At 43.1% G+C, this 27,750-nt stretch overlaps 2 protein-coding genes across 6 annotated transcripts in view; one reads left to right on the plus strand and one right to left on the minus strand.

Moving 5' to 3' along the window:
* Positions 1 to 633: 633 nt before the first annotated feature.
* Positions 634 to 20,441, minus strand: alpk1 (alpha-kinase 1). Of its 2 annotated transcripts, none has more exons than XM_029753586.1 (14): positions 20,379 to 20,441; positions 19,656 to 19,803; positions 7,106 to 7,260; positions 6,626 to 6,824; positions 6,029 to 6,088; positions 5,860 to 5,946; positions 5,701 to 5,777; positions 5,460 to 5,555; positions 5,212 to 5,316; positions 3,269 to 5,075; positions 2,675 to 2,822; positions 2,299 to 2,461; positions 1,441 to 1,627; positions 634 to 1,269 (listed from the first exon to the last, which is right to left on the minus strand). In XM_029753586.1, the coding sequence occupies exons 2-14, from the start codon at positions 19,771 to 19,773 to the stop codon at positions 1,088 to 1,090; spliced, it is 3,384 nt and encodes a 1,127-aa protein (XP_029609446.1). In that variant the 5' UTR covers positions 19,774 to 19,803; positions 20,379 to 20,441; the 3' UTR covers positions 634 to 1,087. The 2 variants fall into 2 exon arrangements, with proteins under 2 accessions (XP_029609446.1, XP_029609447.1); XM_029753587.1 differs by lacking the exon at positions 20,379 to 20,441 and adding an exon at positions 19,897 to 20,096.
* A 583-nt stretch (positions 20,442 to 21,024) lies between these two features.
* The window catches only part of LOC115194151 (RAS guanyl-releasing protein 2), a 90,831-nt gene continuing 84,105 nt past the window's right edge, over positions 21,025 to 27,750 (plus strand). For all 4 annotated transcript variants that reach the window (XM_029753590.1, XM_029753593.1, XM_029753592.1 and 1 more), the window contains exon 1: positions 21,025 to 21,505. The gene's annotated coding sequence lies outside the window, so the exon portion shown is untranslated. The remainder of the gene's footprint in view (positions 21,506 to 27,750) is intronic.

Here is a 27,750-nt window from a genome sequence, read left to right on the forward strand (position 1 = left end):
CATGTTTATATTGTTTAACTGTACTTGATCGGTACCTCAACCCCTCCCCCCCAATGTAAGTACTGTATTCTGTTTCCTATGTATAGCAGTTCAGAGGAGAGGACAAGATTGTGTAAATAACCATTGTTGAAGGAGGAAGCTAGTAAAACATGTCATGGAATAAAACAGGTCACAAGCACTATTAGCAACATCTGTGACATCACGGTCATGTGATCCAGGGTGGTGGGCAAGTCACCTGATGCAAAGAACTAGAGCGCCTGAACTTACACCTAGTGAATATTATGTAAGTCATTCCGAGTTGTATCCACTAGGGCACACAACTGTAAATGTTTTAAAACAAAATGTGTATTTCTTATTGGACAAATCTAAGTAGTCCCTCCCTGTTTCAGTCAGTTTTCTTCCATTTGGTGCCTAATGAATACATCCCTGGTTCACTCAGCGAGATGTGATCAAGCAACATTGAATTAACAAATAATTTGGTGCCTCATTTGTTTGTGGTGAGTGTCAGGTGTTATCCTGGCTAATCTAACCAGACCAATGGATGTTACTTCCTTGTTTGGTCGAACCAGTTGAGCTACAATCCATCCAGTGTTTGGTCTAGAGACAGGTGAACAGATACACAGTAGCAGGTTCATCTTTCATTTCTGTGATCTGATTTAATCAATTCAAAAGCAATTAAAACAGATCAATGTCAATTTAATAAAACTTTGTAGGCTACAACAGAGCGCAGGCCTTAGGTAATAAACGAGAGTGGTATCAAGGGTCACAAAAACACTTACAGTACATCGAAAACACAGTACAGTCTGATTTTAACAGAACTGGTTGAGGTTGGTAAATGGGGCAGGCAATTCTCACTTCTAGAAATGAAATCACATGCTACCGAATGTGCTTCACTACACTGCTGTTTTCACCACAGGATCAGCCCATGTCTAATAGGTCAGAATGTGCATTGTGCATTGTAGTAGGGGATCGCAATGCACATATTTTAGGCCAAAACAATATGTTGTTCGAGAGTTGTCAAGGAGCTCCAGCAAACACACACACACATCTCTATCTGGAGTAGACATCACTGTTTTCAAGACGTATGTTACTGCAGTTTGCCCAGTGACAGTAGGTCACAGATACTGTTGCATTCTGGTCCATGCTGGTCCTTTAGGAAATAATTGACCCCCCTCTCAGCGAAGTTAGTGGCACCTTTAGGGGTCCTGAGAGAGTGGATCTGGGGGTCTGTGAGGTACGTCAGCCCCTTCCCATTGGCGGTTACCCACCCTGGGGAAAGAAAGAGAGAAAATAGAGAAAGGAAGAAAACAAAAAACATTTCGTGACATACAGAAAATTTAATGTAAAATGCTGAATTATAAGATTCAACAAATGAACGTTATAGTCACCTGAGACATAAACAGACACACGCACACTGCACAAGCACACACACGCGCACACCTTGTAGGTCGACAACAACCTCTTGGCATCCAGAGAACTGGTAGGTGAAATGTCCGAAAGCGATTCCATATTCTGATGCCTTGAACCGCTTGTCCACTTTAGTAGTGTTGTTGGTGAGCTTCACAAAGTCCCCCAGCATGTAGGGCTCCACTGTCACACAGTCCACCACCTCATCCCCCTCCAAGATCTGAAACAAAACAAGCAGCTGTCTAAACAGGAGGAAGGTTCACTTCTTCTGAAGATGTGTAAACATTACATTTTACAATACGTTTTGGTAATTTAGTAGACAAATCTTATCCAGAGCGACTTACAGTCGATGCATTCAACTAAGGTAGATAAAACAACCACATATCACAGTCATAGCAAGTAAAAACAGGCCATCATTAAAAACAGCTATCAGAAAATAAAAATCCCATCTTTCAATATGACCATGGTGAAGTTAGTTTCTTTCTTATGATTGGTTTCTTTCTTCTTAGGGTAAAGCACACTCACTGTGTATGAAATGCGCTCTATTTAATTTGATTTGATGAAGCGTGGCTTTGGCACAACAGGTCCCAATGTTAATTAAAAAAAGTAAATCAAATGATTAAAAAATATTAGGTGTGTGTGTGGGGGGGGGGGGGGGGGTGTTTGGAAAAGTATGGCAATATTTCATTTTGAACTGTGTTATTAAAATGTCAATCACCTCATTGCGTCATTAGGAAGCTAAGCCAAAGGAGTCCTAGCCTGGGCCCAGACCTGTTTGTGCTGTATAGCCAACTCCTATGGAGTTGCTCAAACAGATCTGGGCCCAGGCGTTCAGAACACTTACAATCACCAATGAATCAATGATTAGTGGGATGTCGTTAATGCCTTTACCAGTAGCACTTCTGAAGGGATGAAGAAGATCTGAGCGGTCACTTTCTCCTTGTAGAGTCTCTTGTTAAACTCTGTCACGTAGTACTGGGCCGTCATCTGCCTCTCCACGTCACTCAGATGGAACTGAATGCCCTTAGGTTCTAGGTACTCCTTCCCCACATAACTGAAGGGGGAAATGAAAACGCGGAGAACATGTTCACGTTAGGCCCAATCCTAACTTGAGACAGGCACACAATGTTTAGTTTTGCAAAACATAAATCATGCATCGATGTTGATGGGAGATTGTGCGAAAATGTGAGTATCTCCGAAGTTAGGATTCAGATGTTTCTGTGTTTCAAAGCGGAATTCAATTAAATCTTGATTTATCCCTACTGACCTACTCAGCCTCTCCTCTTGGTGTAGAAACTGTACCCATAATGCTATTCTCTGCTGGCCTTGCTTCCCTATTGGCTCTCCGATGTACACATAGGTCTCTCTGGACGTCCACAGTCCAGAGGCCCTGGAGTACTTCAGAAGGAGAGCACCTGGAGAAAAAAAAAAACACGTTTTTTTTTAGAGGTTATTACTACGCAAAATACAATTTTACCATGTAATATAAATAACTTGTCATTTCTGTTTTGTAAACTTCAGTGCAACCGGTGTCAAGTTCGCTATGAACCACTGTGTATGCTGGAAATAGTGTATATGTTCAGAACTGAGTCATTTCCATCACAGTTTAAGGATAGTCGAGTACAAGTTCAAGAAATTGTGCATCTTATCTAACATAATCTTAATGTTAAATAACCTCTATCTGAAGTGGCCGTTGGTGCATTAAACCTTTTGAAAGCATTGAACTGTATGTAAACATTACATTTGTATATTTCATCTTATTAGTACTTAATCATTATTTCAAGTTGCCTTTTACCTTGAAAAACACAAAACAACCATGACTTTACATTTTCTATAACACTACGAGGCAATAGGAACTCACTGTAGGCGCTTTTCTGTTTCCCAAGCTTGAATTTCATGTCACTCTGCAGTCTCTTTAACATACAGCCATGACACATCCCAGCCAGGAGGGCGATGTAGTCCTCCTCTGTCAAAACGTACTGGTTCTCAGGCACTAGACCGCCCATGATGCCGTGCTTTAGACAGGCGTAGCATGAGGAGTTTAGGTGAGAGGGAATCTGCTTCTCTCCAGCACAGGGTTCAGTGTTGTTGACTATGTGTCCTATCTCTTTCTCCACCATCTCATAGGAGCTGTCTATCTCTGTAGAGAGACACTGCTCCGGGATGAGGCTCTCAGATCCTAGTTGTGGAGGTCTTCTGTGATAGGCTGCAGCACTGTTAGGCCCAAAGGGGTGAGGGGATCCAGTGTCTTCCTCCGTTTCTGCTTCTTGATCCACATTGAAGTTTGGAACTATCTGCGAGGCGGCGGGACCTCGGTGTTCATTTACAGCTGCTGGGGCTGCAGAACGCATTTGTGGTACTGCAGCCGCCTCACGGGATGTGTCAGATAGGGATAGTTTCTGCCACGATGACTGGGAGCCGAGGCTGTCGCCAATGGAGCTAAAGGAGGAAGTCCTCGACTTGTCTTGGTACCCTGGATGCATCACTACTCCGTCTCCTGTAGGTCTCACCGACACTGACGCACCACACCCGTGACACTCCTCCTCGGTCTCCACAGTCTCTATTAGACTCTGTTCGTCAATCATTTCAAACTGCTCAACATCACTTCCTGTGTGGGTGGATGATGAGGAAGTGACCCGGGTGGAAGAGTTGGATCCTGCCTGAGCACTGAGACTTGCTCTGATATCTCTTTTCCTGGTCTTGCTTTTAGATTCTGGCCCATTTTCCAACCCATCTTCACTAACCTCGGTGAGACAGTTTGGATCACACAGATACTCCATGTTTACCTTATCCGGAACACTGCCATCTTTGTAGCCACTACAGCTGAGGGGAGACCCAGGGCTGTTCAAAGACACTTTTTCAAATGAGGACCCAAAGCTGCTACTGAGTGATTTGAGAGACATTTTATTATAGCTATTGCTTGGTAGCTCTTCAGTGCTACCCAGAGTTGTACAGAGCTCCTGTTCCTGAGGTAACCTTGGAGCTAAACAAGAGGCATTGGGTACTTTGTCTCTGTGTAACTCTTCTTTATGTGTGGCTTTTTGGGGCTTGTGGTTCTCAGTGGCACACTCTGTGTTAGGGGCCGTTGCCGTGGTCCCCAGTGCTGTTATACAGAGTCCAGCCTGGTGGCCTTCATGTTTCCTCCTACAGCTTGCCTCAGAGGCCTCACACACTGAGGTGTGGTACTGCCTGAACCTCCCCATCACCTTGGAGAAACCATCCAGAGTGAACCGCACTGCTCTCTCTTCCACCACGTCTCTATAGCTATCTGGGATGAACGACCCCTTGTCTGAGTTCAAGAATGGATTGACCCGCAAAATAATCTTCACTTGGGATATCAGACTCATAACTCCAGTGCAAAGGGCATCTCTCTGTTGGCTGTCTGCATGGCAGTAGGCATAGAACTTCTCCAAAGCCTCCCGGCATACCAATCTGGCCTGGTCCACTGTCTTCTGAGGGGTGCCCAGCCACTTGTGACTGACAGTCAGAGAGTAGGCTGCCTTGAGGAATGTGTGGAGCTCCTGTTTGCTAGTGACCATGTCCCCCCCTGTTTTAGTAAGTAGGCCGATCTCAAAGGCTTCCTTGGCCCGGAAGAGGAAGGAGTGTTTGTCCGAGGGGGGGCATTCTACTGAGAAACTGTAGGACAACAGACAGGTGCCTTGGGTGACCTGGAGAAAGAAAGAAAGAGAATGACATAGCATTATATCTAGTATTATGTTAATAGGCAGTTGTGCTACAGTGCTCACCTAGCAGTAAGCTCCCCCCCCCCAAGAAAAACACAAAAGAGAGAAAGAGAGGACTCACCACGTTGGTTAACACGTACAGCGAGGCATACTGGCTGTACACCACCGCCATTTTAGCTGCCTCAGCTGCTGAGAGGAGACGGTGGCCATCGTTCTCAAGGAAACACTACTCCAGACATAAAGGCATACACTGAGGTCATGTAGCGGTCAGAGACATTTGAAAAGCCTCATAAATCATACAACTTATGCAGACGTCAATGTGTATCTTTAGAACACAAGTGATTTCATTGGTTAAGACCGAGTGCTCACCAAGTCAATGCCCGGATTGGTCTTAAATGCATGGAAGTCTCCATCATTCATAGACACCAATATGTTGGCCAGAATCCCAAGAGACGTTCCAATGCCCTACAAATCAAAACACATACTAAGTTAAAACGCATACTAAACACATATTAAACCTTCATAAAAGTAGTTATGAGAAGTTCACAGATTTGTTGTGTGATTTAGTATTCAGTTATTCATTGGGGTGCACTGGATGTTTTGGCTCCACCTTTTTATCAGGTTGAGGAAGAGCGTAATAGCCGACCAGGGAGGTCCAGATCAGCTCAGCAGCCTCCAGCCACAGTCCTGAGACGAAACATACAATTCAGAGATGGGAAAAAAAGATGCATAGACATAACGCTACATCTCTCTCTTTTTTTCCCCTTACCAAGTTTCTGCAGAACCTGTCCACGCACTTGCACACTGACCGCCTGGATCAGAGTCCTATCACTGTCAGACTGATATACCCAGCAACCTGCAGATTTCAAACACGCATGTTAACGCAGACCCTCGTGGGGAACATTAAATGGTAAGAGAATTGCATTTTGTATGCCTACCTGTTGCTCCACTAGTGTTGATGAGACTGCTCAGTATGTACTCTGCCTTCTGGAGTTTACCTGTGGGTGAGACAACAAGCATGACAAACGATACAAAGCATCATACTTAAAAAGGAAAATTACACCCAAAAACTATTTTTTGGTATTTGTTTCATTAGTCTATTGTTGGTATACTCGCAACATGTTTTGCTTGTCAGCAATCAAGTTGTCAAGATATGTAACTTTCAAAATACAGAAATCATCCCCGTATGATGCATTTTGCATCATATGATGCTGTGTTTTGCCATCTCTGTATTTTGAAAGTTACATATCTTGAAAACGTGATTGCTGACAAGCAAAATATTTTGGGACTATGTCAACAATGGACTAATGAAACAAATACCAAAATATACTTTTGGGGTGGAATTATACTTAAAAGGTTAAGGAGCTTTATCTTGATAGTATGGTAAATAAAATAAAAACAGACAACTAGTATTCCAATACACAGCATGGAGACACAGCATGATACAGAGCTGGACTCTAATATAGTCAGTAAACAAGAAATAACCAATCTGTGAGAAATATAGTCTGAAGTCGCAAAATGATGACCTCACTCACCGTCATTGAGATAGACTCTGGCCTGTCGTATGACCAGCTGGGGGGCGATGGGGGTTCCTGGGTAGTGTCTGTGGAGGAGCTTGGTGATCTTCAGCAGCCGGCTGGACTCATCTGTCCAATACAGGAACCGATCCATCAGGAAGACCACACTTGCTGCCCACTGGGGTTCCCTGGCCAAGATGGACGCCTTCAGCAGAGCCTGACACATCAAAATGAATCAAAAGTTTAAAACACTTCGAAGACAGTCTTTTTGTGATAAATGGCTGTTTTTTAATGGCATCTTGAATCAGTACATTTATAGTCAAAATAATATTTTGTTGATATATAAATTAAACATAGTTCTAAAAATATATCTTAGCCTGCATCCCACATGTCACCCTAGTCTACCATTGACACATTTAGAAAACACACGCCTTCATCAGGGAGTGCTTTGCTTGATTTTGCTTTGATATGAGTGGCAGCCATGTAAGGTCATATTACGAGTAGCTGTGGTAGATGCAGACTAATGAAGTCCTTCAAGTTGACTTTGTCCTGGGAAGTGACTGACTGCTTGTACTGCCACTTCTCTGGTACAAAGGGCCACCTCATCGCCACTGCCTCCTGCAGGAGCATGCTCAGTTCAACTGACAGGGACTCTGGAAATTAGGGGACAGAATATGGTGACGTGAAAAACAATACAGAAAACAAAAAAAAATTCAAGTTTACTTAAATATCATGCTTTGAGAATACCTAAAAGCTACTCTAAAGTTAAATGGGCCTATTTGAGATCTATGGGTTCATTATACATTCACAATAAATTATTATTTTTAAACCCACTTTTACGTGATTACGATCTTGTCTCATCACTGCAACTCCCCAACGGGAGAGGCAAAGGTCGAGTCATGCGTCCTCCGAAACATGACCCGCCAAGCCGCGCTTCTTGACACCCGCTCGCATAATCCGGAAGCCAGCTGCACCAATGTTATTTTTTTATACAAAATTAACAATTTACATCCCTACATCAAACATGTCTAACAAAACAAAACACCGGTATAAACAAGAAAATACTAAATACAATCCAAAAAGGACATTAAAGCTTGTTGGTGAAACCTAGCCAATTTAGTGGGTAATCTTTCAGGAATATAATTACATTTCAATAAAAATGGAAGACCTCCCAATTTATTAAACACATTGTTTGGAATGACATACCAAAGTGATTCTGTATTGTCAACACATCTTTTCAACCAATTGCTCTTGAAAGTGTTATTTATGTCAACAAAATGCAACACTTCCAGAGCTCCTTCAGATATTTTATTTGAGAAGAATTACTTGTTTAGTTTGTGAGACCTATTTTTACAGATGAAGTCAAGAAAGGTCTTGTTGATCTCTTTACAGGTCGAGGGATTTACAAATAAAGATAATGGAGGGGTACACAAAGCGATGAAGCCCCTCTGCCTTGGACAGAAGCACTCTTCCAAGTATAGATTGTCCGTGATCTAACTGAAATGGTCCACCCACACAGACAGCGTTGTGAAGAAGGCGCAACAGCGCCTCTTCAACCTCAGGAGGCTGAAGAAATTTGGCTTGTCACCGAAAACACTCCCAAACTTTTACAGATGCACAATCGAGAGCATCCTGTCGGGCTGTATCAAAGCCTGGTACGGCAACTGCACTGCCCTCAACCGCAAGGCTCTCCAGAGGGTAGTGCGGTCTGCACAACGCATCACCGGGGGCAAACTACCTGCCCTCCAGGACACCTACAGCCCCCGATGTCACAGGAAGGCCAAAAAGATCAACAAGGACAACAACCACCCGAGCCACTGCCTGTTCACCTCGCTATCATCCAGAAGGTGAGGTCAGTACAGTTGCATCAAAGCTGGGACCGAGAGACTGAAAACAGCTTATATCAAGGCCATCAGACTGTTAAACAGCCATCACTAACACTGAGTGGCTGCTGCCAACATACTGACTCAAATCTCTAGCCACTTTAATAATGAATCATTGGATGTAATAAATGTATCGTTAGTCACTTTAAACAATGCCACTTTATATAATGATTACATACCCTACATTACTCATCTCATATGTATATACTGTATTCTATACCATCTACTGCAACATGTAATATGCCGCACGGCCATCGCTCATCCATATATTTATATGTACATATTCTTATTCATCCCTTTACACTTGTGTGTATAAGGTAGTTGTTGTGAAATTGTTAGATATTACTGCACTGTCGAAACTAGAAGCACAAGCATTTCACTACACTCGCATTAACATCTGCTAACCATGTGTATGTGACCAATAAAATTTGATCCCTTTGTAGACAATTATTAAATATATATAATATTTTTTTTAGAAGAGAAATTCATACATTGACTGACAAAGTGGTTTTTGGATAGATGTATTCCTAAATATTTAACACAGTCCTTTACAGGAATATTTCTTTATCATCAGAGTCATAAACATAAGATTTCACATTTAGAAAAATTCAGTTTTCATCCAGATGCAACAGAGAATGCCGTGATAGCATGAAGGGCATGGGCGACCTGGTCTTTGTCTTAAAAAATAAAAAAAAAGACAGGTATTGTCAGCCAGTTGGGAAATTTGGATTTCTCTGTTAAAAATGGATAAGCCATGTAGGTTTGCATTATTCAGAATATCTAGAGATAGAAGTTCCATTACCAAAATGAATAAAGGGTGAAATTGGGCATCCCTGTCGTACACTTGTGTTGATACTGAATCTTTTGGATATATTAAGGTATCGCAGAACTATTTATATATTTGTAAAACATGTGAATGACTGATAAAAATGTTCACCAAAACCAATAAGTTTCAGAGACCGAAAGAGAAATTCATGTTCAACGGCTTTACAGAAGTCCAAAAATAAAACAGCATCCGAGTCAATTGCATCTGAATAATCTAAAAGGTTCAGGACTAAACGAATGTTGGAACTTATGTGACGGCCTTTCATAAATCCTGTTTGAGTCTCAATTATAAGTGGCATCTATTGCTTTCTTTAATCATTTGGCATAAACCAGAGCATTCAATATTTAAATCAAGTATTTGGTCTCTTGTCAATGCGAGAAGGGTCTTTATCAGGCTTCTGAATCAGTGAAATAAGGTCCTGTTTCATAGTAGAGACCATTTCACCATTTTCAATGCAATTTTGAAACATATTAAAAATAGGATCTTCTAGTAACTTCCAAAACTGCCTGTAGAATTCAACTGATAGGCCATCAGGGCCAGGTGATTTACCTTTTTTTCATTGAATTCAGAGCCTCTACAATTTCTTCGATTGACACAGGCGAATCGCAAAACTGAGTGGAAATCATCTTCAATTACAGGGACATAATTCTGAATGTGGCAAATGTAACTTTCACAACCATCTTCCTGAAATTGTGAGTTGGTAAAGGTTTTCATAAAAGGAATTGATAAATGTTGATAATTTAAATAACTAACTGGTGTTTCTTTCCCCCTCTTCAATCCATTTAGCTCTTGGTCTGACAAAGGCACCCTTTGCAAAATCTGTGTAAAGCTGTTCTAATTGTAAAGATTTAAATAGTCTTCTTGAGATAGATCATCTTTCTTTAGAAATGCTCAAATTCGCTCATCAAATCTTTTTTTTTAAGGTTCTTCAGGTGCTTCAGCTCTTTGGCACGTTTAATGGCTACAACTCTGACTTCATAGTTGAAGAATCAAATCACATTTGATTGGTTACATACACATATTTAGCAGATGTTATTGCGGGTGTAGCGAAATGCTTGTGTTCCTAGCTCCAACAGTGCAGTACTATCTAACAATTCACAAATCTAAAAGTAAAATAATGGAATTATATATATATATATATATACACTGCTGAAAAAAATAAAAGTGAACACTTAAACAACACTAACTGTCCACTTAGGAAGCAACACTGATTGACAATACATTTCACAAGCTGTTGTGCAAATGGAATAGACAACAGGTGGAAATTATAGGCAATTAGCAAGACACCCCCAATAAAGGAGTGGTTCTGCAGGTGGAGACAACAGACCACTTCTCAGTTCCTTTGCTTCCTGGCTGATGTTTTGGTCACTTTTGAATGCTGGCGGTGCTTTCACTCTAGTGGTAGCATGAGACGGAGTCTACAACCCACACAAGTGGCTCAGGTAGTGCAGCTCATCCAGGATGGCACATCAATGCGAGCTGTGGCAATAAGGTTTGCTGTGTCTGTCAGCGTAGTGTCCTGAGCATGGAGGCGCGACCAGGAGACAGGCCAGTACATCAGGAGACGTGGAGGAGGCCATAGGAGGGCAACAACCCAGCAGCAGGACCGCTACCTCCGCCTTTGTGCAAGGAGGAGCACTGCCAGAGCCCTGCAAAAGACCTCCAGCAGGCCACAAATGTGCATGTGTCTGCTCAAACGGTCAGAAACAGACTCCATAAGGGTGGTATGAGGGCCCGACGTCCACAGGTGGGGGTTGTGCTTACAGCCCAACACCGTGCAGGACGTTTGGCATTTGCCAGAGAACACCAAGATTGGCAAATTCGTAACTGGCGCCCTGTGCTCTTCACAGATGAAAGCAGGTTCACACTGAGCACATGTGACAGACGTGACAGTCTGGAGACGCCGTGGAGAACGTTCTGCTGCCTGCAACATCCTCCAGCATGACCGGTTTGGCGGTGGGTCAGTCATGGTGTGGGGTGGCATTTCTTTGGGGGGCCGCACAGCCCTCCATGTGCTCGCCAGAGGTAGCCTGACTGCCATTAGGTACCGAGATGAGATCCTCAGACCCCTTGTGAGACCATATGCTGGTGCGGTTGGCCCTGGGTTCCTCCTAATGCAAGACAATGCTAGACCTCATGTGGCTGGAGTGTGTCAGCAGTTCCTGCAAGAGGAAGGCATTGATGCTATGGACTGGCCCGCCCGTTCCCCAGACCTGAATCCAATTGAGCACATCTGGGACATCATGTCTCGCTCCATCCACCAACGCCACGTTGCACCACAGACTGTCCAGGAGTTGGCGGATGCTTTAGTCCAGATCTGGGAGGAGATCCCTCAGGAGACCATCCGCTACCTCATCAGGAGCATGCCCAGGCGTTGTAGGGAGGTCATACAGGCACGTGGAGGCCACACACACTACTGAGCCTCATTTTGACTTGTTTTAAGGACATTACATCAAAGTTGGATCAGCCTGTAGTGTGGTGTTCCACTTTAATTTTGAGTGTGACTCCAAATCCAGACCTCCATGGGTTGATAAATTGTGTGTGTGTGTGTGTGTGTGTGTGTGTGTGTGTGTGTGTGTGTGTGTGTGTGTGTGTGTGTATACATACATACATACATACACACACACACATACACACACACAGTGGCCAAAAGTTGAGAATGACACAAATATTAATTTATACAAAGTTTGCTGCTTCAGTGTCTTTAGATATATTTGATATTTGATACATGAAGTTGATGCAAAGAGTCAATATTTGCAGTGTTGACCCTTCTTTTTCAAGACCTCTGCAATCCGCCCTGGCATGCTGTCAATTAACTTCTGGGCCACATCCTGACTGATGGCAGCCCATTCTTGCATAATCAATGCTTGGAGTTTGTCAGAATTTGTGGGGTTTTGTTTGTCCACCCACCTCTTGAGGATTGACCACAAGTTCTCAATGGGATCAAGGTCTGGAAAGTTTCCTGGCCATGGACCCAAAATATTGATGTTTTGTTCCCCCAGCCACTTAGTTATCACGTTTGCCTTATGGAAAGGTGCTCCATCATGCTGGAAAAGGCATTGTTTGTCACCAAACTGTTCCTGGATGGTTGGGAGAAGTTGCTCTCAGAGGATGTGTTGGTACCATTCTTTATTCATGGCTGTGTTCTTAGGCAAAATTGTGAGTGAGCCCACTCCCTTGGCTGAGAAGCAACCCCATACATGAATGGTCTCAGGATGCTTTACTGTTGGCATGACACAGGACTGATGGTAGCGCTCACCTTGTCTTCTCCGGACAAGCTTTTTTCCCCAGATGCCCCAAACAATCGGAAAGGGGATTCAGAGAAAATGACTTTACCCCTGTACTCAGCAGTCCAATCCCTGTACCTTTTGCAGAATATCAGGTCTGTCCCTGATGTTTTTCCTGGAGAGAAGTGGCTTCTTTGCTACCCTTCTTGACACCAGGCCATACTCCAAAAGTCTTCGCCTCACTGTGCGTGCAGATGCACTCACACCTGCCTGCTGCCATTCCTGAGCAAGCTCTGTACTGGTGGTGCCCCGATCCCGCAGCTGAATCAACTTTAGGAAACGCTAGGAGGTGCTTGCTGGACTTTCTTGGGCGCCCTGAAGCCTTCTTCACAACAATTGAACCGCTCTCCTTGAAGTTCTTGATGATCCGATAAATGGTTGATTTAGGTGCAATCTTACTGGTAGCAATATCTTTGCCTGTGAAGCCCTTTTTGTGCAAAGCAATGATGACGGCACGTGTTTCCTTGCAGGTAACCATGCTTGACAGAGGAAGAGCAATGATTCCAAGCACCACCCTCCTTTTGAAGCTTCCAGTCTGTTATTTGAACTCAATCAGCATGACAGAGTGCTCTCCAGCCTTGTCCTCGTTAACACAGGTGTGAGTGTTGACAAGAGAATCACTGACATGATGTCAGCTGGTCCTTTTGTGGCAGGGCTGAAATGCAGTGGAAATGTTTTTTGGGATTCAGTTTATTTGCATGGCAAAGAGGGACTTTGCAATTAATTGCAATTCATCTGATCACTCTTCATAACATTCTGGAGTATTTGCAAATTGCCATCATACAAACTGAGGCAGCAGACTGTGAAAATTAATATTTGTGTCATTCTCAAAACTTTTGGCCACGACTGTACATACACACCCATTCAAAAGTTTGGGGTCACTTAGAAATGTCCTTGTTTTCCATAAAAACATACATGAAATGAGTTGCAAAATGAATAGGAAAGATAGTCAAGACATTTACAAGGTTATAAATAATGATTTTTAATTGAAATAATAATTGTGTCCTTCAAACAGCCTTGCAGACCTTTGGTATTCTACTTGTCAGTTTGTTGAAGAGATTTCACCCCATGCTTCCTGAAGCACCTCCTACAAGTTGGATTGGCAACAGCTCAATAGGGTTGAGATCCGGTGACTGTGCTGGCCACTCCATTATAGACAGTATACCAGCTGACTGCTTCTTCCCTAAACAGTTCTTGCGTATAGTTTGGAGCTGTGCTTTGGGACATTGTCTTGTTGAAGGAGGAAATTGGCTCCAATTGCAAAATGGAGTGATAGCCTTCCTTCTTCAAGATCCTTTTTACCTTGTACAAATCTCCCACTTTACTACCACCAAAGCACCCCCAGACCATCACATTGCCTCCACCATGCTTGACAGATGGCGTCAAGCACTCCTCCAGCATCTTTACATTTTTTCTGCGTCTCACGAATGTTCTTCTTTGTGATCCGTACACCTCAAACTTAGATTTGTCTGTCCATAACACTTCTTCCAATCTTCCTCTGTCTAGTGTCTGTGTTGTTTTGCCCATCTTAATCTTTTCTTTTTATTGACCAGTCTGAGATATGGCTTTTTCTTTGCAACTCTGCCTAGAAGGCCAGCATCCCGGAGTTGCCTCTTCACTGTTGACGTTGAGACTGGTGTTTTGCGGGTACTATTTAATGAAGGTGCCAGTTGAGGACTTGTGAGGTGTCTTTTTCTCAAACTAGACACTCTAATGTACTTGTCCTCTTGCTCAGTTGTGCACCGGGGCCTCCCACTCCTCTTTCTATTCTGTTTAGAGCCAGTTTGCGCTGTTCTGTGAAGGGAGTAGTACACACCTTTGTACGAGATCTTCAGTTTCTTGGCAATTTCTTGCATGGAATAGCCTTCATTTCTCAGAACAAGAACAGACTGACGAGTGTCAGAAGAAAGTTCTTTGTTTCTGGCCATTTTGAGCCTGTAATTGAACCCACAAATGCTGATGCTCCAGATACTCAACTAGTCTAAAGAAGGCCAGTTTTATTGCTTCTTTAATCAGGACAACAGTTTTCAGCTGTGTTAACATAACTGCAAAAGGGTTTTCAAATGATCAATTTGCCTTTTAAAACTATAAACTTGGATTAGCTAACACAACGTGCCACTGGAACACAGGAGTGATAGTTGCTGATAATGGGCCTCTGTACGCCGATGTAGATATTCCATAATAAAAAAAATTAAAAAAACAGCCGTTTCCAGCTACAATAGTCATTTACAACATTAACAATATCTACACTGTATTTCTGATCAATTTGATGTTATTTTAATGGTAAAATGTTTTCCTTTTCTTTCAAAAACAAGGACATTTCCAAGTGACTCCAAACTTTTGAATGCTAGTATATTATATATATCAAATCAAAGTTTTTGTCACATGCACCGAATACAACAGACCTTACAGTGAAATACTTACTTACAGGCTCTAACCAATAGTGCAAAAAAGGTATTAGGTGAACAATAGGTAAGTAAAGAAATAAAAACAACAGTAAAAAGAGAGTGAAAAACAGTAGCGAGGCTATAAAAGTAGCGAGGCTACATACAGACACCGGTTAGTCAGGCTGATTGAGGTAGTATGTACATGTAGATATGGTTAAAGTGACTATGCATATATGATGAACAGAGAGTAGCAGTAGCGTAAAAGAGGGGTTGGCGGGTGGCGGGACACAATGCAGATAGCCCGGTGAGCCAATGTGCGGGACCACTGGTTGGTCGGGCCAATTGAGGTAGTATGTACATATGTACATGAATGTATAGTTAAAGTGACTATGCATATATGATAAACAGAGAGTAGCAGCAGTGTAAAAGAGGGGTTGGGGGACACACAGTGCAAATGTATATGTGAGATGAGTAAAGCAGTATGTAAACATTATTATTGACTAGTGTTCTATTATTGAAATGACCAGTGATTCCATGTCTATGTATATAGGGCAGCAGCAGAGGTGTAATGTACTTAGGAAGTACTTAAGTTATTTTACTTAAGTCGTTTTTTGGGGTATTTATATTTTTGCCAACTTTTACTTCATTACATTCCTTAAGAAAATAATGTACTTTTTACTCCATACATTTTTCCTGACACCCAAAAGTACTAGGAAAATAGTCCAATTCACACACTTATCAAGAGAACATCCCTGGTCATCCCTACTGCTTTTGATATGGCAGACTCACTAAACACAAATGCTTTATTTGTAAATTATGTCTGAGTGTTGGAGCGTGTCCCTGGCAATCTGATAAAAAAAAATATAAACATTTGCAGCTGTTTTGCTTAATATAAGGAATTTGAAATGATTTATACTTAAGTATATTTTAGCAATTCCATTTACTTTTGATACTTAAGTATATTTTAAACCAGATACTTTTAGACTTTTACTCAAGTAGTATTTTACTGGGTGACTTTCACTGAAGTAGGACAATTGAGTACTTTTTCCACCACTGGGCAGCAGCCTCTAAGATGCAGGGTTGAGTAATCGGGTGGTAGCCGGCTAGTGATGGCTATTTAACAGTCTGATGGCCTTGAGATAGAAGCTGTTTTTCAGTCTCTCGGTCCCAGCTTTGATGCACCTGTATTGACCTTGCCTTCTGGATAATAGCGGGGTGAACATGCCGTGGCTCAGGTGATTGATGTCCTTGATTATATTTTTGTAATTCCTGTGTGCTGTAAGTGTCCTGGAGGGCAGGCAGTGCGCCCTCTGTGATGCGTTGGGCAGACCGCACCACCCTCTGGAGAGCCCTGCGGTTGCGGGCGGTGCAGCTGCCATACCAAGCGGTGATACAGCCCAACAGGATGCTCTCAATTGTGCATCTGTAAAAGTTTGTGAGGTTCTTAAGGGCCAAGCAAAATTTCTTCAGCCTCCTGAGGATGAAGAGGCGCTGTTGCAATGTCTACACTGTATTGCTTTTCTTTCAAGCAATTGAAGTGGGTCTAGGGTGTCAGGTAAGTGGGTCTAGGGTGTCAGGCTGTTGCGCCTTCTTCACCACAATGTCTGTGTGGGTGGACCATTTCAGATTGTCAGTGATGTGTATGCCGAGGAACTTGGAAGCTTTCCACCTTCTCCACTGAAGTCGCGCCGATGTGGATAGGGGCGTGCTCCCTCTGCTGTTTCCTGAAGTCCACGATCAGCTCCTTCATTTTGTTGACGTTGAGGGAGAGGCTATTTTCCTGGCACCACTCCACCAGGGCCCTCACCTCCTCCCTGTAGGCTGTTGGTAATCAGGCCTACTACTGTTGTGTAGTCTGCAAATGTAATAATTGAGTTGGAGGCGTGCGTGGCCATGCAGTCATGGGTGAACAGGGATTACAAGAGGGGGCTGAGCACGCACCCTTGTGGGGCTCCTGTGTTGAGGATCAGCGAGGTGGAGGTGTTGTTTTCTACCTTCACCACCTGGGGCTGCCCGTCAGCAAGACCAGGACCCAGTTGCACAGGGCAGGATTCAGACCCAGGGTCCCAAGCTTAATGATGAGCTTTGAGGGTACTATGGTGTTGAAGGCTGAGCTATAGTCAATGAACAGCATTCTGACGTAGGTATTCCTCTTGTCCAGATGGGATAGGGCAGTGTGCAGTCCGATGGCAATTTCACCGTCTGTGGATCTATTGGAGCGGTAAGCAAATTGATGTGGGTCTAGGGTGTCAGGTTAGGCAGAGGTGATATGATCCTTAACTAGACTCTCAAAGCACTTCATGATGACAGAAGTAAGTGCTACGGGGTGATAGTCATTTAGTTAAGTTACCTTGAGTACAGGAACAATGGTGGACATCTTGAAGCAAGTAGGGTCAGCAGACTGGGATAGATTGGATATGTCCGTAAACACTCCAGTCAGCTGGTCTGCGCATGCTCTGAGGAAGCTGCTAGGGATGCTGTCTGGGTCCTCAGCCTTACGAGGGTTAACACGCTTACTCAAGTCAGCCACGGAGAACGAGAGCCCACAGTCCTTGGGAGCGGGCAGCGTCGGTGGCACTGTGTTATCCTCAATGCGGACGAAAGTGTTTAGCTTGTCAGGGACCAAGATGTCAGTGTCTGCGACGTGGATGGTTTTCCATTTGTAATCCGTTTTTGTCTGTAGACCCTGCCACATACGTCTTGTGTCTGAGCCGTTGAATTGCGACTCCACTTTGTCTCTGTACTGACGTTTTGCTTGTTTAATTGCCTTATGGAGGGAATAACTACACTGTTTGTATTCAACCATATTCCCAGTCACCTTGCCATGGTTAAATGCGGTGGTTTGTGCTTTCAGTTTTGCGCGAATGCTGCCATCTAACCACGGTTTCTGGTTCCCATCTACTTCCATTACCCAAGTATTTTCTTGCAAAAATATCTTTGGCTAACGATTTGATGTTTCCAATGAAAATAGGATCTTTAAGTAGTGTGTTGTTTAATTTCCAAATACCTTTGAATAGCTTTAGATTTTTTAGCAGCTTGTAATTCCAGGGAAATCAAATGATCAGAAAAGGGAGCCAAATGATGATCTACATCCATAAAATTGTAACAAAAAGGGGGAAAATTAGGAATAAATCTATTCTAGATTTTCGTGACATAGTTTTGTTGATCCAGGTATAACCCTTTGCATCTGGATTGAAATAATGCCAGGCATCATCAACAGAGAGATCCTTGCATAATGTTGTGATGATATTGCTAGTTTGAGAGCTTTGCTGATCGTGTTCCACCTAGAATGAATCAGAGTCATCAGGTGTTTCGTTAAAATCCCCTGAGAGATTTAGAATAGTCTCTTAATATTTGTTGTGTAAATCCTGTAATTTTCTGGAAAGTTGGGAAGAAAGGGTCTTATTTGGAGCGCCCTAGAGTTATGTCCATACACATTGCAGATGATGAAAATAGCATTGTCCTCCTGAGTGGTGCAGCGGTCTAAGGCACTGCATCGCAGTGCTTGACGCGTCACTATGGTCCCGGGTTCGATCCCAGGCTGTGTCACAGCCCGCCATGACCAGGAGACCCATGAGGCGGTGCACAATTGGCCCAGCGTCGTCCGGGTTAGGGGAGGGTTTGGCCGGCCGGTACTTCCTTGTCCCATCGCGCTCTAGCGACTCCTTGTGGCGGGCCGGGCGCCTGCGAGCTGACTTAGGTCACCAGCTGGATGGTGTTTCCTCTGACACAATGGTGCGGACGGCTTCCGGGTTAAGCGAGCAGTGTGTCAAGAAGCAGTGCAGCTTGGCAGGGTCGTGTTTCGGAGGACGCATGGCTCTCGACCATCACCGCTCACAAGTCCGTAGGGGAGTTGTAGCGATGGGACAATACTGTAACTACCAATTGGGGAGAAAAATGCGTAAAAGTACAAAACAAATGACTCATCGTGAAGATGTAGATTCTAGAATTTAAATTTGTGGATAAGCACCAAAACACCAGCAGAATGGTTTGATCCATGACTGAGATTGGCCTATCTCCCTATTGTGACTGAAAAAAAAAGACTATTTTTCACACAAATGAGTTTCCTGAAGATGGACAAAATCTGCATTACTGCGTTTACAATATAAAAACAAGGCTTTCAAACCCCTAGCATTCACTCAATATTGAGTGAGTTGAAAACAAACTCCTGCATACAAATGTGAACAATAAAACAAACAGTAAACCTTGAGGGTTACTCCGACAGAAAACTACGCTCAGGTGAGGTAGCGGTGGTTCCAGCTCCACCAACGTATCAGAGGAAACACTGATCAACTGAAGAGAGCAGTCAGCCTGCAGGTGCCCCGCCCGCCAGAGCGCAATGAGCCAAGTAAAGTCCCCCCGGCCAAATCCTCCCCAACCCCAGACAACGCTGGGCCAATTGTGCGCCGCCCTATGGGACTACCAGTCACAGCCATTAGTGACACCTGGGATCTAACCCCAGGCTGTAGTGACGTTGCAACACTGCGATGCAGTGCCTTAGACCGCTGCGTAACTCGGGAGACAAATTAAGTTATTTTATTTGTATTTAATCATATTCTACTCTAGATTTAAACACCTGACAACACATTATGGCCCTGCAAAGCTACAAACTTTGTCCCAGCCATCATTTTATAACTAGGCAAAGAGTACCCTCTGCTGGAGTACCTCTGTATCTTTGGAAGTTGAGCTTGGCTTCCTCTGTGGGCTCCACTACCACCAGACCCGCTGCAGACACAGCCCTGTGACACTCCTCCAGCATGGCTCCCACCTCCTGGCTGTCCATGGTGCCTTTTAGTAACCTCTCTTCAGTCCCCTGGAATGTAGAGAATGAATCGATGTGTATACAAGAGAATATCAGTGTATGAAAATAAACAGGTGCCCATGTCCCAGGGCCCCGCTCCATAACCTGTGAGAAGCAGAGTGTGTTGCAGTTTCCACTGAAGGAAACAACTTATTTTGCTTAGCCAATGGTCTGGTATGAGATGAGACAAAAATAAACGGTTATTGACACAGAATAGACTACCTATATTTCCTATCACAGTCTGTTGTATAGTAAGCTATAGACAGAAATGCAGAGAATTGTAGGCTTCAGTAGGGTAAGTAATACAGTACTTATAATAAGGATAATATGACGTGTCCACTAAATGACCACACTGATTAGCTGATCAACTATACCCGGACAGTGACCGTTGGTAAAGCATGCAGTCAACCAGAGAAAGGCAATAGCAAGCGTGAAAGTAACATGTATCGGCTTCTATTTGCCCCATCTTATAAATGACTTATGGCAGAGAAAAATAGAAGTTAAGTGTCATGGGTATATTTTTGCTGATCATATAGTGTTATTATACAAAAGACACGATGTGACATTACCATAAAGTTAAAACCTACCTCTGACACCGTCGGCTTCTAACTTCCTGGTTGGGCAGAACTTTGGAGGATGGGCATTTGTGAGTACTGCAATTTCATTGGTTTAAATTCTGAATTTAAGATTGATTGACATCACGTGGGCATCTCTAGTTTAAAAACACGGGCATTGCGAGTCTCTCTCTCTGTGACTTGAGCCACCAGTGTCTTTATTGATAATAATGAATAGCCTACTGTTGTAAAATCGATTGATTAACAAGACAACATAAAACATTCTGAATCAGGAGGCTGCTCAACTTTTGGACAACAACATGCCACGAATGTTCTCCGTAGTCTCTTAATGTCAGAATGTTTAGAGGATATGTAGCCTAGATGTTTTGCATGTTGAACACTGATATGTCAAACAGACACAGTGTACCTGTGTGTTAGGCCTATATTAACCTAAATTCTTCCTGAAAAAGCTGTAAAATGTAACCAATGTCTACGTCTACCTATCGATTGTGAAAGACAATTCAAACAGATTGCCCAAGATCAAAAGTACCAGGCCTAATAGCCTATATGCCCCAAATGTATAAATAAATACCGTCATCATTCATGCACATTTATTGGCGGTGGGGTGCTATATACGATGATGCATCGCAAATAGGCGGAACTGTGCGACAGTAGATTGAGCTGAACCACTGCAGTGTAAACCTCACAGCACAGCATATTACTTATGTACGGCTCTAGCGATCTACAGCAATGACAGTAACACCGCAACAGGCATCTATTTTAATTTGGCGCTAAGTGCTGGCAGCTGGCAGTAGTTCGTTGCATAAGCGCATGGGCAGACGTATATTTGAGACCTGTAGCTGTGGAGCATCAACTTCAACGGATCTCATATCTGGAACTTGTGACTTCATTTTCGCATTATTTACTGCGTCTTTTTTTGCAAGTGCATGCATAGGCTTTATCGTTTGGTCTAGATGCTACCCAAACAACTATACCCGTACAGTTAGATCAATGTGATCTAGACCATAGCCAGCCAACCTACATGGTCTGGTAATTTGTTTATGGAAGGTATCCATCCTGGCGTTAAGGCTGACATTATTTTAGTTGCAGCGCATAACTAGGCAAACATTTCGTGTGATGGGACTCTCCAAACTCTGAAGGTAAGACATATCTGGCTACAACAGAGTGCATGGTTCTGTACTTGTGATGTAATTCATGCTCTGCGGTATTAATTTGATAAACCTTTTCTGCATGACTGATTTTATCTTGGTTTGGACGGCTCTTGGCTTCATTACCTCACTTTTGTCTTTATACCGAATAAGGCGAACTTGTGGAGGGCTATTTCAAGAGGCAAGCTGTGACACTAGTTATAGTTTGATAGTGTGTTATATTCCAATGGCTCTTTACATGATCAACAAGTTGCGCAATTAAATATGATTTATCCGCATGTGGCGCAAGAGAGGAATAGCCTAATCATGTAAACACATACTGTGCTACATACATCTTAACCACACATTGCCCAGGGAGACCATTCAAGATTGACTTTGAAATTGGACGTCTATACATATCCTGAGGACATCGGGAAATGCCTTCAAAACCAGCCACGCAACCTGGTCTCAGAGCATTTGGTATTATTCTGTACATAACGCGAACAAAGGCACCCCAATGTAGTGAGTTCGAATCTCATCACGGACAATTTTAGTTAATTAGAAACTTTGCACAATACTTAGCACGTTAGCTAACCCTTCCCCTAACCTTAACCCTTCCCCTAACCTTAACCCTTCCCCTAACCTTAACCCTTCCCCTAACCTTAACCCTTTACTCTAACGCCTAAACTTAACCCTAACCCCAATGGAACAATACAAAGCAGAAGGAGCAATCCAGGTTGTCAAAAACAATTTGAAATTTGTTGTTTGGAGCAACTTTGAAATTAGATGTTTGGGAAATGTGGATAAACGTCTAATTCTGCAGTGAGACTATGAGAGCTTGTTGGCATTACCACATGTAAAGAGAGAATATGAGTGAGCAATGGCATGTTTCTTCATGCTCTAGCAAACCACGCCTCTGTGTTTGTCACAGTAATGCCAGGGTGTGAATATTCTCACATGCCTATTGAGTGAAACAGATGGGCTATATTTGTGTATGAGACAGACCGTGTTATCTTTATACTACTGGTGATGAAGTTACCACTGCTGTTGAATATTTTGGCTGCTCGCTACACTCTTTGTATCACATGCCAATTAGTGAGATTCATTACCAGCTATAGACATCATGAGATCATTGTTCAACACAAAGAAACACCCTGTATGGTTATTCATGTGTTTGAATTGCATTGTTTTAAAAAGAGGCATTGTTATGACCTGGTAATATAGCCTACACTAATATCACTCATGCGTCATATTCAAGTACAGTATTAGGTATACAGCACACTTGCATTAACCATTAGGTCTGTTATTCATAGGCACTTTAGAGAACTGCTCCCCACAACTGATGATGGCAAATAAGTCCCTAAACACATTGACATAAACAACAAGATCTCACGGTTTGACTTCAGATTCAGACGTTTCCCCAAATGTCAAATTTCGTTGTTGTTTATGGGTTGTCACAATGATCAGTTGAGCCACCTGCTGCTGCTGTCGCTGGCACATCCCATTATTAAATTTGGGCGTTAATTCCGAATGGTGAAGTTAGGGTTAAAACAAAAACAACTCCACGGTTAAATTTAAGCATTCATTCCGAATTGTTAAATGAAGGGGTAAGGTTTAGCACTGTTGCAGCGCTAGCACTGCAATTGAACATGCGACCCTGTGATCCAGAGCTTGCGGCTTACGCTCATCCACAATCCCTATCCACAACACCCTAGCACAGAGTTTCCCAACTCGGTCCTCGTGACTCCAAGGGGTGCACGTTTTGTTTTTCCCCCCTAACACGGGCGTCAAACTCATTCCATTGGAAGACCTAGTGTCTGCAGGTTTTTAGTTTTTCCGTTCATTTAAGACCTAGACAACCAGGTGAAGGGAGTTCTTTACTAAATAGTGACCTTAATTCATCAATCAAGGTAGGAGCGAAAATCCATAGACACATGGCCCTCTGGGAAATGAGTTTGACACAGCTGATTCAACTGATCAAAGCTTGATGATCATTTGATTATTTTAATCAACTGTGTAGTGTTAGGGCAAAAACCAAAACGTGCACCCCTTGGGGTCCCGAGGACCGAGTTTGGGAAACTTTGCCCTAGCAAAACCCAAGCCTACTTGATGGTAATAGCGCTGACCGTTGCCCATAGTGACGGGTTTTGAAGGAATCTCCCGACCACCTCGGGACATGGATGAACGTCCAATTTTGAAGTGAATCTTGAGAAACCTGGCTGGATATGAATCAGCTATGAGTGTTGTGTTACTTTCCAGTCTGTGCACTATGCTTTGTGTGGCTCCGCAGGCGGCACGGGGAGATAAAATAAAACAAGTGAGAGGTCAAACCCTTGCTCACTTTGTTTGGGTATCGATCCACTGGCATCATTACTTGGTGTCTGGAGTGCAGGCAGGGGTTGCGGGTGGCCCAACTCCACCGGCTCTGTCAGACGCTTTCTTCCAACCGCCCACAGAGCAGCGGGGATTAGGACCGGGCCGGGGTGTTCTGGCCATTGAGTTGGTCTGCAGTGCAGCCTCACTGATTTGACCACAGTTTCTATCCCTCCCTGCTAGAATGTTGCCTGTCAGATTTAGGGCTTTGACTTGTAAGTCTGTCTGGAGGTTTTCACTAAAGCTTTTGACATGGCTCAATTGAGAAACATGGTAGGATGATGGGAATGGAGAGGATATACAGTACCAGTCAAAAGTTTGGACACACCTACTCAATCAAGGGTTTTTCTTTATTTTTACTATTTTCTACATTGTAGAATAATAGTGAGGACATCAAAACTATGAAATGACACATGGAATCATGTAGTAACCAAAAAAGTATTAAACAAATCAAAATATATTTGAGATTCTTCAAGGTAGCCGCCCTTTGCCTTGAGGACAGCTTTGCACACTCTTGGCATTCTCTCAACCAGCTTCATGAGGTAGTCACCTGGAATGCATTTCAATTAACATGTGTGCCTTGTTAATTTGTGGAATTTCTTTCCTTCTTAATGTGTTTGAGACAATCAGTTGTGTTGTGACAAGGCAGGGGTGGTATACAGAAGATAGCCCTATTTGGTACTATACCAAGTCCATATTATGGTAAGAATAGCTCAAATAAGCAAAGAGAAACAGTCCATTACTTTAAGACATGAAGGTCAGTCAATCTGGAAAATGTCAAGAACTTTTAACGTTTCTTCAAGTGCAGTCGCAAACACCATCAAGCACTATGATGAAACTGGCTCTCTTGAGGACCGCCACAGGAAAGGAAGACCCAGAGTTACATCTGCTGCTGAGGATAAGTTCATTAGAGTTACCAGCCTCAGATTGCAGCCCAAGTAAATGCTTCACAGAGTTGAAGTAACAGACACACTGTTCAGAGGAGACTGTGTGAATCAGGCCTTCATGGTCGAATTGCTGCAAAGAAACCACTACTAAAGGACACCAATAAGAAGAGACTTGCTTGGACCAAGAAACATGAGCAATGGACATTAGACCGGTGGAAATCTGTCGTTTGGTCTGATGAATCCAAAATTGAGATTTTTGGTTCCATCCGCTGTGTCTTTGTGAGACGCTGAGTACATGAACAGATGATCTCCGCATGTGTAGTTCCCACTGTGAAGCATGGAGGAGGCGGTGTGATGATGTGGGGGATGCTTTGCTGGTGACACTGTCAGTGTTTTATTTACAATTCAAGGCACACTTAACCAGCATGGCTACCACAGCATTCTGCAGTGATACGCTATCCCATCTGGTTTGCGCTTAGTGGGGGCTATCATTTGTTTTTCAACAGGAAAATGACCCAAAACACACCTCCAGGCTGTGTAAGGGCTATTTAACCAAGAACGAGAGTTATGGTGCTGCATCAGATGACCTGGCCTCCACAATCACCTGACCTTAACCCAATTGGGATGAGTTGGATTGCAGAGTGGAGGAAAAGCAGCCAACAATATGTTGGGACTCCTTCAAGACTGTTGAAAAAGCATTCCAGGTGAAGCTGGTTGAAAGAATGCCAAGAGTGTGCAAAGCTGTCATCAAGGCAAAGGGTGGTATGTTGATTTAACACTTTAAAAAAAAAAAGTTTTTATTTACTACATGATTCCATGTGTTATTTTAGTGTTTATGTATTCACTATTATTCTACAATGTAGAAAATAGTTCAAATAAAGAAAAACCCTTGAATGAGTAGGCGTGTCCAAATGTTTGACTGGTACTGTATGTATGTGTAGGCCTACAGGTGTTCTGAGGTCCAACCTTTATCAGCTTGTTTTGGTGTGGTTCTGTTCGTTGCATGAAGAGCTGAGCTGAATGTTGTTGATTTAACTTCAGCAATTATTTGAATATTGGGTAACGTGCTGCTTACTGTGCTCTTGTTGCGTGTCTGTTACTGATTGAGAGAAATGCACCATCCTGCAAATAATGTTGTATCTAGGCATATCCTGCTCGACGCACCTTTAGCTACACGTAAAATACATAGTCCCTTCAATAGGCCTAGCTGATCAATCAGGCAATTAGTCCAAAATCCCAACATAATATCTTAGACTTGATTAATCCTTAGGCCAACTATAAAGTCAATGACATAACTATTGCACTGTGCTTGTTCAAAGGCCTGCTAGGATGAGTGTTTGTGTAACTGTCTGGATTCGACCCAGGGTCTGCTATATGATTGTTAGCCCTCTGAGCTAAAGCAGGATCATTAGCCCGGGAGTTACCCATGGCACGAGTATGATTCACCAATGCACCTCTGTTAAATTTGGAGTGAATGAGCCTGAAGTTGTTTTGGTGTTCCATACCTCCGCGGCATGAACAAAGGAAGCCAGCTGAGGTGGGTGTGATGCACAGGTAGACATCTGATCTCGCTCTCCACACAGACAGCCTCCAAGCTTTCCTCCAACCTTTCTCCTCAGGCATATTACCCTACTCCTCTCTTAAATCTTTGTGTACATGCTTGACATTTCACTCATCTCCGGAAGGTTCCAGGACCAGGGAGCGACTTCACCGACCTGCGGCTACACCGCCATGCCCCAGCGCCTTGTTAGGCACACTGAGCTTAATTAGATTCTTTGTAAAGGGCTGATTTTTATGCCCAAGGACTGAGATATGGTTGGGTGAGCGAGGTGGGAAAAGAGTGTACGGAGGCTGATCAGTAGGATGTGAGAAAAAAAAAAGCTAAATCCCAGGAGCGCAAAATAAACCAACAAAGAAAGTAATTACAGGTAGCAGCTACCCAGATGCATGTAGTCGCATCACTGCGGTACGGTTCACTGCTTCCTGTCCTCTCTACTTCACTCCCTTCTCGTTCTCTCCCTTCCCCTATCTCCTTATTTCTCTACCTCCATGTCTCTCCAAATTTATTTCTCTTTCTCTCTCTTTCTCTCTCTTTCTCTCTCTTTCTCTCTCTTTCTCTCTCTTTCTCTCTCTTTCTCTCTCGTTCCTGAGAGGAGAAATAGAGGACCTGTACAATGTCATCTTGTCAGTGCTCCTTTCACCTTTAAAGGGCAAAGATGGAACACCTGGGAGGGAGCAGAGAGGGAGGGAGTAGGGTGAAAGTGTAACAGCTATAGATCAATCAGTCTGGAATTGAAGCAGCCAGGAGAGACATAGTCAATGAGGTAGGTGGGAGAAGATATTAAAATACAGTGGGTGACCCTGTGGAGTAGTACAAGCAGACAATTGTGACTGTGTAGAGCCAGTAGTTGCAACAAGTGTGAAGTATACACTTCTTGTTTTGAAAGAATTGACAATGCACCTGCAGTAGAAAATGTGTTTTTACACATTTGATAAATTGTGTTTCATCACTGGATTACCTCAGTTTATGTCAACATGCCCACAAAAACATTCAGACCTTTCTGGGCAATTTCATGCCAGCGGGAGCTGAAAGCATTTTTGTTGTCAGCTTGTTCTGGCAATTCTCACAAAGGAACTTCATTGGAAGGAGGGATGTTTTAACATGCTTTTTACATTTGTATCACAAACCATTTTTGAGAGAAATCATGATGAAATTGGCAATTTTAGGCCCTTTTTAGACCTATACATACCTCAGTAAGACCCTATGATCTGTCAACTGTACATGATACAGACATCTTGATGTCCTCCTACTCCTTATAGGTGAAATGCATATGAATTCATAATCTCTTTTTGACAGCATTCCGTTTGATTTAAACAATGGCTTTCCATACATGTATGCCCATGGAAGAATGTGCATTTTTGGAGAAGGTACTTTTTGCACCCGAATACCAAATTATTCAGGAGATAAAGGTGCTTAGTGTTAACTAATTTGGGATA

The sequence above is a fragment of the Salmo trutta genome, chromosome 5, assembly GCF_901001165.1.
Source record: "Salmo trutta chromosome 5, fSalTru1.1, whole genome shotgun sequence".
Taxonomy (NCBI): Eukaryota; Metazoa; Chordata; class Actinopteri; order Salmoniformes; family Salmonidae; genus Salmo; species Salmo trutta.